Source organism: Loxodonta africana, chromosome 24 (genome assembly GCF_030014295.1).
Source record: "Loxodonta africana isolate mLoxAfr1 chromosome 24, mLoxAfr1.hap2, whole genome shotgun sequence".
Taxonomy (NCBI): Eukaryota; Metazoa; Chordata; class Mammalia; order Proboscidea; family Elephantidae; genus Loxodonta; species Loxodonta africana.
The window spans coordinates 9,659,428-9,673,892 of NC_087365.1; the positions used below are offsets into that span (position 1 = coordinate 9,659,428).

At 39.7% G+C, this 14,465-nt stretch overlaps 1 protein-coding gene across 1 annotated transcript in view; it reads left to right on the forward strand.

The window, feature by feature from the left end:
* Positions 1-14,465, forward strand: part of DZANK1 (double zinc ribbon and ankyrin repeat domains 1) — an 84,222-nt gene that overhangs the window by 48,467 nt on the left and 21,290 nt on the right. The window contains exons 8-12 of the mRNA XM_023549996.2: positions 164-277; positions 1,867-1,959; positions 8,895-9,017; positions 9,800-9,964; positions 13,189-13,396. Of these exons, the coding sequence (XP_023405764.1) occupies positions 164-277; positions 1,867-1,959; positions 8,895-9,017; positions 9,800-9,964; positions 13,189-13,396 (703 nt within the window). The remainder of the gene's footprint in view (positions 1-163; positions 278-1,866; positions 1,960-8,894; positions 9,018-9,799; positions 9,965-13,188; positions 13,397-14,465) is intronic.

Genomic DNA, 14,465 nt, shown 5'->3' on the forward strand with positions numbered 1-14,465 from the left:
TCATGCTGAAATATGTTTTTACTCTGAATAGGAATAAAATAATAATACAGGTAATTATTTTAAAGGTTATTTTACAAAAGTAAATTAAATCTTACATTCTAAGATCTACTTATATCTTCAGTTTTTGCATCTGAAGACAAACCTGACCTCTTCCTTTGTGCAGATGGGCTTATGTGTGGAATGTGGAAGCATGGTACCCATGAACACTTCCATCTGTGTGGTGTGTGATGCCCCCCTCACTCTGCAGCTGCAGCCACAGGCCAGTCTCCATTTGAAGGTAAACAAATGCAATTTCTCTCTCACCTACCCTCCCTCCCTCTCCTTCTCTCTCTCGTCCTTTCCTTTCTTCCTTTTTTCTGTACTGAAATTTAGCTCCATGTTCCTGACTTGAAAGGTTACACTTACCATTCCCCCATCTTTTTTTTTTTTTTAATTTAATAGACTTTATTTTTAGAGCAGTTTTAGGTCTATAGAAAAATTGAGCAGAAAGTAGAGTTCTCACTCCTTCCTCCCTGCATATTGTTTCTCCTATTAACATTTGGTACATTTGTTAAAATTGCTGAACCAGTATTGATATGTTATTATTAAATGGAGTCCATAGTTCACATTAGAATTCATTTTTTGTGTTGTACAGGCTTATGGGTTTTAAAAATGCTTAATGTCATGTGTCCCTGACTATAGTATCACACAGAATATTTTCATTGCCCTAAAACTGCCCTAGACTCCACCCGTTCCTTCCTCCCCCTGAGCCCCTAGCAACCACTGATCTATAGGGTTTCCATGAGTTGGAATTAACTGACAACTTCACGGCAACCAATAGGAACAACATAGTTTTGCCTTTTCTAGAATGTAGTTGAAATTGCATAGTATCTAGCCTTTTCAGACTGGCTTCTTTGACTTAGCAGTATGCGTTTAAGGTTCTTTCATGTCTTGATAGCTCATTTCTATTATTCTCTGAATAATACTCCATTGTGTGGATATACATACCACAGTTTGCTTGTCCATTCACCTACTGAAGGACATCTTGGTTGCTTCCAATTTTTGGCAATTAGGAATAAAACCAAAAACACCAAACTTGTTGCCATCAAGTCGATTCCGACTCATAGCGCCCCTATAGGAGAGAGTAAGACTGCCCCACAGAGTTTCCAAGGAGTGCCTGGTGGATTTGAACTGCTGACCTTTTGGTTAGCAGCTGTAGCACTTAACCGCTATGCAATCAGGGTTTCCAATTATGACTACAGCTGCTATAAACATTTGAGTGCATGTTTGTTTGTTGACATACATTTTCATCTCACTTGGGTAAATACCCAGAGGCACAATTGTTGGATCGAATGGTAAGCCTATGCTTAACTTTGTGAGAAACCATTTTGTAGGGCAATCTTTCCACTCCTTCCATTTCTAAGTGAGGAACTATAGAGCAAACCTAAATTCATGTTTAACATAAAGTCGTATGGGAGTAAACACCAGTCCAAGAAGCAGGCTACTTGAAAATACTTAGGCTGCTGCTGGTCTTGGGCCCTTCTGTTTACTGTTCAAACCATGAAATAGGCAGCCTACTGATAATCAGGTTTTCCACATTAAGAAAAACAAACCTCACACGCAGTCAATGCAAAATTTTCAATTTGCCTTTCAAGGCCAAAATGAATGTTGTTTTTCAGTTGGTTTATTTATTTCCGTTTTTGTTTCTTTTTAAAGCTATGTCAGCCACTATTTATTTGTAGTAAGTCCTAAATCAATCCAGTACTCCAGGATCTGGGTGTTATAACAGAGTCTGTAGCTGGCCAATTGGTGAAAAGACGGCTTAATGACTTATTTGCACAGTTGTTTGCTCAGAGCAACACGAACTTCTGATTCTCTGTTTTCCAGGAGAAGGTAATCTGCCAAGCCTGTGGCACAGGGAACCCTGCTCACCTGAGATACTGTGTTACCTGTGAGGGGGGCCTGCCTTCGTCACACGAGGTAGGTTGACTGCCTGTGCAGAGCCTACATTTAATGAATGCTACATGTTCAATGTTAAAAATGTTGAACAGAAAGAAATACAGTCTGGGATGGGTGAGAGAGTGCAACAGTGGTGAGAGACCAAAAAGCTTCTCTTGGCAAACTAAAAACAACATTTGCATATGTGGAGAGGGCTTTATTTATCAAAACAAAATGTTTTCGAAGTCTTGACTTCAAGGAGATTGAATAAATTTGGCAATGTCTTACAATTTTGTTCAATAATTTTCATGGGAAGCTGGCAGTAGCCAGTGGGGAGCCCACCCATCACATTACATTTACAATTATGTCTTCTTTGACCGTGCAGGCGTGCTGCTGTTTGATGTTGAGATCATGGCGATCACCCATATCTTGGGTTTCCTGCCAACCTATTTTGAGTGTTACAATGAATGAGCAGGAGTATGTGCAATTTAAATATAGTGAATGGGTGCATCTTAGATGATCTATTTATGTTTATAAACTGTTTCCAATGAAGAGGAGGCTTTTAAAATTACTTCTGGTCAACTTTCCCCCTGGCCTAACATTACCGAAAAGAAGTTGGCATTTACTCGCCAACTTAGAAGAAAAAAAAATTGCTTCTTTGGGGCTACTAAATGTATTTTAGACTGTGTGAAGGATTTGCTGTCATCCCTGAGAAATTCTTTGGGAAACTGGACAAATGTGTGATGATTAGTATGGTTAGCACAGTGTCAAATGAGGATTTGGACAAGATATCTTTCAAGATTGTCTCTAATCACCGACAGCCTAAGACTGTCTGATTTGAAAAGACTCCTTTTGTTCCTAGCTTTATTGCATATACCATAATTTTATGCAAATAACATATGCCTTCTATGTTTGCCAACAGAGGCTTCCCCTGGTGAGATATTTTCATAAATACACTGTGCTAATTTTTTTGCAGCAACACATAAAAAACTGATGTAGCAGTGTTTATGAAAATACCTCACGAGGGGAAGGGCTGCAGTTGGCAAACGAACATAGAAGACACATGTTATTTGCATAAAAACATTAATTTATATATAATAAAACTCACCTATTTCAATTATGCAGTTTAATGGATGTTGGTAATATATAAATCATATAACTACCACCACAGTAAAGATATGGAACAGTACTATTAGCCTAAAAAGTTTTCTCAGGACCCTTTGCAGATGAGCCCCTCCCCTGATCAGTTAGCCCCAGAATACACTGATCTCTTCTGTCACTCGTTTACGGAGTGTGTTTGATTTCCTTCACTTAGCATGTTTTTGAGATGTTGTTACATGTGTTAATATTTCATTTTGATTGTTGAATAGTAGTCCACAGTATGAATGTATCACAACTCGTTTATCCATTCACTAGTTAATAGACATTTGGGTTGTTTTCATTTTGGGCTATGATGAATAATGCTGCTATGGGTAATCACATACGAGTATTTGTGTGGACATGATTTTCATTCTCTTGGGTAAATACCTAAGAATGAGATTGCAGGCTTATATTGGAAGTTCACATTTACAAGTTCAGCCATACTGTTTTCCGAAGCGGCTGCACCATTTTGCATTTCTACGGGTCCTAATTTCTAGGTCCCTAAAAGACCCTCTAGAATTAAAAAAAAATAATAAATTTTTTTTTTTTTAATTCTAGAGGGTCCTAATTTCTCTACTTCACCAGTGTTTGGTAGTGTCAGGCATTTTGTTAATGATAATCATTTTTTATCATAGTAATAGCTGTAGAGTTTGTAATAATATCCCCTCTTTCATTTTTGACATTGGTAATTTCTCTTTCTCTCTTCAGCCCATCTAGAGACTTACCAATAATTATTGATCTTTTCAAAGAACCAGCTTCTGGTTTATTGATTTTTCTCTATTTTTTGTTTGTCTCCTATTTCATTGATTTCTACTTTTTATTATTTCCTTCTGTTTGCTTTGGGTTTAATTTGATTTCCTTTTTCCAATTTCTTATGGTAAGAACTCAGATCATTGATTTTAAAATTTTCTTTTCTAATGATGTGATCATTGCTGTCAAGTCAGTTCCAACTCATAGTGACCCTATATGACAGAGTAGAACTACCCCATAGGGTTTCCTAGGCTATAATCTTTGTAGAAGCAGATTGCCAGGTCTTCTCTCCCACAGAGCAGCAGGTGGGTTTGAACCTCTGACCTTTTGGTTAGCTGCCAAGGCGCTTAACCATTGTGGTACCGGGGCGCTTTTTCTTTTCTAGTATAAGCAGAATATGAATTTCTAAATTTTTTTTTTTTTTTATGTTAGCAGCATCTCACAAATTTAGATATGTTATATTTTCATGATAATTCAGTTCAAAATTGCCCTTTTGGGTTAATTGAATGCTTTTTAAAATTCCATATTTGTTTTCGTATTGGAGTTTTTTAATTTTGTTACTAAGAATATACGTAGCAAAGCATATTGTTGTTGTTAGGTGCCATTGAGTCGGTTCCAACTCATAGAGACCCCATGTACAACAGAATGAAATACTATCTGATCCTGCACCATCCTCATAATTATTGCTATGTTTGAGCCGATTGTTGCAGACACTGTGCCAGTCCATCTCGTTGAGGGTCTTCCTGTTTTTCACTGACCCTTTATTAAGCATGATGTCCTTCTTCAGGGACTGATCCCTCCTGATAACATGTCCAAAGTACTTGAGACAAAGTCTCTCCATCCTCCCTTCTGAGGAGCATTCTGGCTGTACTTCTTCCCAGATAGATTTGTTTGTTCTTCTGGCAGCCCATGGTATATTTGCCAGCACCATAATTCAAAGGCATCAGTTCTTTTTTAGTCTTCCTGATTCATTGTCCAGCTTTCATATGCATGTGATGCAACTGAAAAAACACCATGGCTTGGTTCAAGCACACTTCAGTCTTCAAGGTGGCATCTTTGTTTTTTACCACTTTAAAGAGGTCCTTTGCAGCAGATTTGTCCAATGCAATGTGTCGTTTGATTTCTTGACTGCTGCTTCCAGGGGTGTTGATTGTAGATTCAAGTAATAATAAATGGAAAAGAGATTGAAATTGTCAAGTAATCCTTGACAATTTCAATCTCTTTTCCGTTTATTATGATGTTGCTTATTGGTCCAGTTGTGAGGATTTTTGTTTTCTTTATGTTGAGGTGTAATCCATACTGAAGGCTGTGGTCTTTGATCTTCATCAGTAAGTGCTTCAAGTCCTCTCCGCCTTCAGCAAGCAAGGTTGTGTCATGTGCATATTGCAGGTTGTTAATGAGCCTTCCTCCAATCCTGATGCCACATTCTTTTTCATATAGTCAAGTTTCTCGGATATAGACCCATTACTCACCAGAGAAAAATGACAGAACCCAGAAGTGCCACAACTTAATATTCATAATATCCAGGATACAACCTAAAATTAATTAACATTCAAAGAACCAAGAAAACTGGGGTTTATTTTTAGAATAACAGGTAGAAAGTGTGATCTGTGTTCAGATATTTTGTCTTTAACTGAGCTGCCTTGAATCTATTCTGTACAGGTGTATTTCAGCGTTTAGTAAGAAATACGAGTACACAAAATTTGGGGATCCCCTCTGTCTTAGTTATCTAATGCTGCTATAACAGAAATATCACAGGTGGATGGCTTCAACAAACAGAAGTTTGTTCTCTTACTCTAGTAGACTAGAAGCCCAAATTCAGGGTGTCAGCTCCAGGGGAAGGCTTTCTTTCTCTGTCAGCTCTGGAGGAAGATTATTGTCATCAGTCTTCCCCTGGTCTAGGAGCTTCTCTGCACAGGAACCCTGGGTCCAAAAGACGTGCTGTGCTCCCAGCGCTGCTTTCTTGGTGATATGATGTCCCCATGTCTCTCTGGTTGCTTCTCTCTTCTGTATCTCAAAAGAGATTGACTTCAGACACAACCTAATCTTGTAGAATAAGTCCTGCCTCATTAACATAACTGCCACTAAGCCTGCCTCGTTAATATCATAGAAGCAGAATTTACAACACGTAGGAAAATCACATCAGATGACAAAATGGTGGACGATTATACAATACGGTGAATCATGGACTAGACAAGTGGACACACATTTTGGGGGGTAGGGGACAGAATTCAATCTATAACAACCTTTTTGTTTCTTTTCTTTCTGGGAGTTCTACCTTCTCAGCAGCCAAAGATTCCCCAGCCTCAGTTTTCTGGTTCCCCTGGTGAGAAATATTGCTGTTTTTCTCACTTTACATGCACTGCATAGACTGCTCTAGGCTAAAAGCACAAAGATAGAAGCTAACTTGGAATAACTCCCCTCCTCCTTACTTTATTTTTGTAAAAGGGCTTGTCTGCCTCTGTTCAATTTCCAGTGCCTCCAGATTTTATAGTTTTCTTTTTTTTTTAATCTGTCCAGGAGTTTTTCCGTATGGTCTTACTCCATCATTGCCACAAGGAAAGCCTGATTAGCTTTTTTTTTTTTTTTTTTAATTCCGGTACATAATATGTGTTTATTTTTCAGGACTGGGACTAAAAACATACTAATGAGTTGGCCAGTTTAGTAAGAAAACAATATATTCCCAAATAAAATCTAATGTAATTTCGGGGTGATCTTTGGTGATATAGTCTATTGTCCTTAGTCACGGTAGTTATGGTTATATAATGTCCTTGCAAAAACTGAATCAGTGTCTACCAAACAAGCTTTGTTTTACCTTTTCCTGCTCTGTGCATGTTTGGAAAAGGAACGTCCCCAAATACACCATGATTTTTATCAAGGAGGTGGCTTCATGAATACAGAATTCACGAATAATGAGGATCGACTGTGTTTGTCTGTTTGACTTAGGTGGTTTATGACTTTATATCACTTCCCCATCATGAGATTACATTTTGTAATATTTCAAGGCAATGCCAGAGAGAAAGATAGGGAGATTTAGAAAGTATAAAAAAATGAAAAATGCGGCACTTATGGAATTCTTGAAATAACCTTGCTGATAGACCTAAAGAAATTGCCAAGAAAAAGGTTTACTTTCTTACATATCCTTTCCCCAGGCCGCTGGATTTCTGGTATAAATAGTAAAATAATTTAAATTGATGTTATTAACTGTTAGTTGTATCATTATAGCTGGGTCTCATCCCTCAGCAAAACTGCTTTAGGAACAATTCTTAGAAGTCATTATTTTTTTTTAATTATATTTTTATGAATGGTACATCAGAGTTTAGATGTCACAGTGAGAGTATTTATCATGAAGTGTTGTGGAAGTAACAGTGCATGTTCAGTCTGATAGCTTTATGTCTTTTCTTTGTTTAGCAGCATTAATGTGATGGGGTAAGATGACTTTTCTTTCTTTAAAGCAGTGTATTAAAAATCTACTTGAACCGTAAACCGAAAACCAAACCCGTCACCATCAAGTCAATTCTGACTCATGGTGACTCTACAGGACAGAGTAGAACTGCCCCTAGGGTTTCCAAGGAGCAGCTGGTGGATTCGGACTGCCAACCTTTTTTGGTTAACAGCTGTAGCTAACTGTAAATGAAAGGTCTGAAGGTTTATATTTAGAAGTCTAGGTCAGCAAAAATTGTATATTAAAACCTTAATTTAACAATAGGATAAATTAAAATGTAATGTCTGAAGCAAAAGTTTGCAAAGGATTTTTCCTTTGACTTATCCCAAGGTCTCCTTCTAGTTTCACAGAAATGGGGTGAGGGTAAGGGTACACAAAGAGGGCCCTCCTTTCTTGGGTTTTGGTGGATGATGGGGACTGATTGGTCTCTTTCTGGATAGATGTCTGTTTTAGGATAATAGAACAGACCCTGAAGTAAATAGGACATAGGTAGACAAATAAAGTTAACTAAAATATCCGTCTTTGAGAGAAAAAAATTCTCCTTAGAAAATATTTTTCCCAGTATGCACATTCTTATAATTGCACATGAAATATGTACAGTACAAAACCAAACCAAACCTGTTGCCATCAAGTCATTTCCAACTCATGGCAACCTTATAGGACAGAGTAGAACTGCCCTGTGGGGTTTCCAAGGAGCAGCTGGTGGATTTGAACTGCTGACCTTTTGGTTAGCAGCCTAGCTCTTAACCACTGTGCCACCAGGACTCCAGTACACTCTTAATTAATTTATTGATTCAATATCTATTTGAATCACTTCCACCCATATGCCAAGTTGGACTAGTGGGAAAAAATTTGAAATTATAATCTTTTCCTTCAGAGAAATCAAGGTCTAGTAGAAAGCAAGATGGGAAGGATAGGAAACTGACACAGGGACTTTGGCCCTGTTCTAAGCTTCCTTTCATGTTGCCGTTAGTCATCTGAAACCATTCAACAGTCCTGTAAGGAAGCTATTGTATTGAAGAGGCTGCACAGAGTCATGGATAAGAGAAGCTTTGGAGTCAGATGGCCTGGATTCAAATACTGGGTTAGCCACCAATTTAATTTATCCTCTCTGTGCCTCAGTTTTCCTTCTCAGTAAAGTGGGGATGATGATGGCACCTGCCTCACGGGTTTGTTGTGCAGATTGAGGTGAGGGAACAGGCGCAATGCTCAAAGTAGTACCTGCACATAGTAGGTGATCAGGTGGCAGCAGCTATCATCCAGGTTTGAGGAATGAGAAAATCTCAGAACACTAAGGGATAGAAAATAAACCTCAATTGTGAAACCTTAGGAACTCAGCTGTTTTTCCATCCTTTACTTACTAATCTTTTTATATTAAATGGACAGTAGACGTGCTACCTTTGGTATTAAAGACGCTGAGGAATATCAAGTTGTGAGGGGCACTAATTCTATTGAGTCTCTGTGAAGGAATGAGTGTTCTTGGAACTAATTTATTAATTGATGAAACCCATCATTTTACCCATTTGTGCAAAAGCTGCTATATTCCTGGGGCTTGCATTGACTTGGATTTTGTTCTTTTTGGATTGGGGAGATTGGAGAATAGAGTATTGATCCTGCCTGTAAATGCTGTTTTGTTCCCCAGTCGATGTGCAGTGGTGATAAACCCACTACCCCATCCACTCAGAAAGCAGAGACCTTTTCCTGTTCCAAATGTGGTCGCCAGAATCACCGGGAGGCTTGCTTCTGCAACTGGTGTGGAACCAAGGTGGGTGTCTTAGAACTGAGTACCTCACCACTCCCCCAGAGAAATCCAAGGTCCTCTTCTGTGGCCTTGAAGATTTGGGGACTTACTTATTTACCTAAGAATCTGGACATAATGAATTCTCTTTGAGAATGGTCTCTCATAATTGTTTTGATTTGCATTCCTTTGAGGTTGAACCTTTTCACACTATTGGCATTTCTTCTTTTATGAATTGTCTGCTTACTGGCCTCTTTAAAAAAAAAAAAAAAGCTATCTAAATATGTACCATGCAAATAATGCAAAGGGTCTCTATGAAGGGTTCGTCTCCCTTCTCATCCCAGGCCCACAGTTCCTCTTCCCGGAAGCAATCACTGTGACCCAGTTTTTGTGGTGGTCCTTCAGATAATCCGTGCATTTATGAGTAAACTGGTAGCTTAATATGAACACTGATCCAGTTATTTTCACCTAGCAATATATCTTGTTAAAAATCTCATTGTTTTCAGTGGCTTTATAATATTCCATTGTCTGGATGCACCATGATAGACTTAGGCAGTTCTATATTCTGGACATTTAGGTTTTTTCCAGTTATTTCTTCCAATAGCACGATGCTTCAGGGAATGGACTTGAATATACTTCTTTGTGTATTGTCCCTATGTAGAATAAATTCTAGAAGTTGGAATTGCTGGGTCAGAGTGTATGAGCATGTTATATTTATGACTAGAGTTTATATGGTTTGGGAAAAATATGATTCTATGGGAAAATATCATTATTATTCATAAAAATAGAAAATGTTTCCTATCTTCTAGCCTGGTATTTCCACTTGCTATTCTGTTTGTCTTAAATGTGGAGCTAGCAATTACCCATCTGCTCGATTTTGTGGCTCCTGTGGCATTTCTTTGGAGTCCTTGACAAGACTAAGCTTGGAAAACAGCGTGGCCCGAGCTACTGGAGAACTCTGCCCTTTTTCTAAGGTGAGGCCTCCACCATGGTAAGAGCTAGTGCCCTAGAAGAGAATGTGACCCTGAATTTGTGTACTCTGTGAATCAACTCAGGCCTTGGGATTCCTTGGGAAAGAGAGCCAAAACACTTAGACCATTGTTTAAAACAACAAACAAACAAAAAAACTCAAAGAAATTGAAACTTAAGGGTTATTCCAAGTAGCTATTCTATATGCATATAAGGAGACCATTCTGAATCTAAAAACAATAAAAAAAAAAAATGGCTCCATGTGGGCTAGTTCTAATGAAGTTTATGAAGAGAAGAGGAGGGAGAAGAATAGAAGATAACCACTGGCTAATCTTAACATGACTGATTGAACCCTGCCCTCCCCTTTTTACTGAGGTCAGCTGTTACCAGGTTACTAGGTGGTCTCTGGGCTGGCTGCTAAAAATTTGGCAACCCACCCACCTATAGCCATGAGACCGTTTGAAATTTAAATTAAGCCTCCTGTCTTTTAAATCATAAAGGTAATGGTTTTGTTATTTTCCTTGTTATAGTGTTTGTTATAACCAGGCTGCGAAGTTGATTTAGCATCTTTGGGCCAGCGAAGCTGCAGGCAAGATCAATTTTAGGTCAGATATTTATAAGTTCCTAGGTTAGAAAAAAACCCTTAAAATCAGAGTAAGATTTTTTTCTTTTGTTACTAATTTTTTTCTTTGACATCTTTCCCGTGGACTTTCAATGAAGTGTGTAAATAAACTCAGCTGGTTTAGATTTTAAACACCTGAATGATTTCTTCAGAAATCAAAAATCTGGATATGCATTTATCTGTAGTCGATTGAGGTCCAACTGTATTTGCAAAGCAAGGGGCATGTCTCTCGGGAGAAGTAGATTCAAAACACGTGGGACGGAATGTGCTTCCCTTCTCTTGAACTTATTTTGTAGCATTCTGAGAACTTTTCCTCATGCTCTTTTATATTTTAGAAAGACTTCACCAGGTATGTAAGATTGCCTTTGCCGTTTGTAACAGCTGGGCGTAGTTTGAGGAAAACCTCACAAGGTTTTTTTCAGCACTTAAGCTGTAACTGGCTTTTCCTTAGTATTTTTGTGAATTTTTCTAAGCTAGATAAAGATTTTTCAGGGTTCTCCTTATCACTTCATTTTAAGAATTTGAAGGGTGATAATTATCAGAGAGAGTGCATATGCACAGTGCTGAAATGAGTTCTTTTATGTGGACTTTTGCCTCGGTTTGGAAAAACAGCTAAACCCTAGATCTTTGGAGAAGCAACTTGGGGTAGGGGCTCTCAGGTAGTTTTCAGCCCCAGAAGGTTTGTTATTTTTGACCAGGGGATTTCCCAGGTTAATTGCCATTTCAGGGTAAACTGTAAACAACTCGATGGTTTGATACTTTCATCTGGCCCTATGCTGTGACTTGAAACTGACTTGACAGCAGCGGATTTGGTTTTATGCTACAGCCTGCCCTGTGACTAGTCTGTTTTACTCACCTTAACTGGATTGGTTGGTTTACTAGTCAAAAAGGTGGTGTGTAAAACCACCCCATAGGATGGAGCGACTTGGCGGTCCACCAGGGGGATTGGTCGGTTTGTGGTCCTGCTCGGAGGGCCATGTGGGCTAGTTACAATGAAGCTTATAAAGAGAAGAGGAGGGAGGGCCCACAGAGGTTTTTAGAGGCGAGGGGGCAACTTCAAGACCCAGAAGAGCCTGGAGTGGAGCAGTTTTTTCCCGGGGTTTTCTTTGAGGAGAACTTCCTAAAAGAGCTATAATATGGGTCAAGGACTATAACTGTGAAGACAGCAAGAGGCCCAGAAGGGACCCTATGGCAGAGCTGGCAGCAATGGCAGAGAGCTGCTGCTGGAAGAGAAGCAGCTGAGCCAGCTGTTACACTGACTATGAGCTGGTCCAGTTAGCAGCTTCTGGCAGGGCGGCCAGAGGCAAGGAGGCCTGCACAGCCTAGAAAGGACCTGCGTGACCAAGGGGGCTTGCTTACGTGGCTGAGAAGGTCGGCGTGCACGGCTGAAGGGGCCTGCTTGCACAGCTGAGAGCAGCTGAGAATGCTGTCCTGCACTGAAGAAAGGAGGGATGTGCTCTTCACTTCAGGGGAGCCTTCTAGACCTTACCCATGTACTTCCTGATCCTGATTCCAACTTTTTCCTCTTACTTCCAAGTTGATACTGATCCCAAGTTGTAGCCTGTTACTTTCTTAATACATCACATAACTGTGAGTATGGTCTGTGAGTTCTGTGTGGCCATTGCAGTGATTCGTCGAACGCTTCAGAGTAGATGGTGGTGTTTGGGGGAATGGCTGGTGTCAGAAATGGTGAAGAAGCTGGAAAGCAGAGGCGTGTCTGACCTCTATCCTATAGGAACCAGCTTTGCCCTGATCCTGATTCTTACCCTTCATGAATTTAGACATTTGCATACATTTTTAGGGAACTCAAGGGCAGTTTAGATCCACCAGCTGCTCCTTGAAACCCTGTGGAGCAGTTCTACGCTGTCTTATAGCGTTGCTATAAGCCGGAATTGACTCGACGGCACCTAACAACAACAACATGGTCTTCTCAGCCCAGGTTGAAAGATTCATGGATTCAGGGACTGCCGCTATCCCATATGCACCTTTGTGCTAATGAGACAAAGGTACCCTTTCCTCTAGACACTTGACCGCCATCTGTTGGAAATTGACCGTAATACACTAATTTGTTAGACATTTTCTTTTACCTACCAGAAAATTGTCCCAATAAATGTAAAATATATGATGTCCACCATGTGAATGATGTCCCTTGAGATGTGGTTCCTTTGTGCAGTGCACAACCTACACAGTCTTACGTGGTATCCCTGCCAGGCCCCCAGGTCCAGATGCAGGAGAGCATCTCAGAGAAAATGTTGGTGCCCAGTGAGTGAATCTGGATGGGGAGTGGCGTCTATGCTCCATTGAAGGGTAGAGCTGAGAGGGTTGATATCTTCCAGGCCTCACTTAGGACAGGGAACATCAGGTGATTTTCTGGATTTGAGATAATAAACGTCACAGGAATGGGACTGGCTTTATGGATCATATTGGAAGTTTCTAGTGAATACAGAAGTAAGGAACATGAGGCAAGGGCTGGAAAATCCCTTTTTAGTTCAATGTGAAGTTTTCTAGGAGATAATTCTACTTCTGATTAGCATTCTTTTCTATGAGCAAACTAGAGAATTCATTAAATTATATTCCATTTTTTTATGTTTTCTGCCTTGCTTGTAGCCCCGCTCTGCCTGGCAGTCCCTGAGTGTTCTTGTGCCTAGATCTGATGCTGGGACTAAGAAGGATGTCGGCACACAGACAGTTGGCCTGTTCTACCCATCCAGCAAGCTACTAGCAAAGAAGGAACTGGAGCTGACTTCTCAAGAACAAAGGCGGGCGAAGATGAGTGACCATAGACCTATCCTCACAGCCATCAGCCCGGGAAGAGGTGATGGGAAAAACTCAATTTCTTGGGATCAGGAGGGAGCTCATTCTTTTTCTCAAAACAAAACAAAATGACTTCTTCACTTTCTTCTTCCTTTGAGTTTTTTTGTGTGTGTATGAAAAGTGTCTTTATTTTATTGGTCTTTTTTCCAAGTAATTCTGTGTTCGAATAATAGCTCTTCTTAAAGCTTCCAGCGCGGTGACATCTTAGCCCACAGCCCTGTTTTGTACCTCATAAATCACACAGTGCATACTGCCTGCTTGTATTACGGTAGAAATGTCGTGAGTCTGTTGTCATTATTGCCATCTGCTGTGTCTCTTTTTTTTTAATAATTTGGTTTTGTTGAGAATATACACAGCAGAGCGTACACCGATTCAGCAGTTTCGTCGTGTACGGCCCATGCTATTATCTCTTACTGCACCGTTGTCCCTTTCCTCTGTCTCAAACGTACAAGTGCCAAAGTGTTCAACTTGCCCCCGAGCAGAGTCAGAAACTTGCCCTTCTGTGGCTGGGAATGACCAGATGGGCACCGCCAGGCGCCCAGTCAGAACCAGCAGGGCTATTAGCTCAATATATTTTGAAGACAAAAGCCTTTTTATTTGAATAAATTCCAACTTATTAATTTTTTTTTTTTCGTACTTTGCGTGTTGTGTGACATGGTTAAGAAATCTATGCCAAATCTAAGGTCACTACGATTTTATGCTTTGTTTTCTTCTGGAAGTTCTATATTTTAACTCTTACATTTAGTCTGTGATCTATTTCAAGTTAATTTTGTATATGGCTTGGGGTAATGGTCGAGGTTCAGTTTTCTGCATTTGGCTATTTCATTGTTCCAGTATCATCTGTTGAAAATGTTATTCTTTCCCCCATTGAGCTGCATTGGCACCTTTGTCAAAAATCAGTTGACCATGTACGTGTGGGTTAATTTTTGGACTCCGTTCTGTTCCATTGATCTCTTTGTCTACTTTTACACCAATACTACATTGCTTAATTATTGTAGCTTTCTAATAGGTCTTGAAATCAGGTAGTGTAAGTTCTGTTCTCCTTTTTCAAAGTTGTTTTGGCTGTTTCT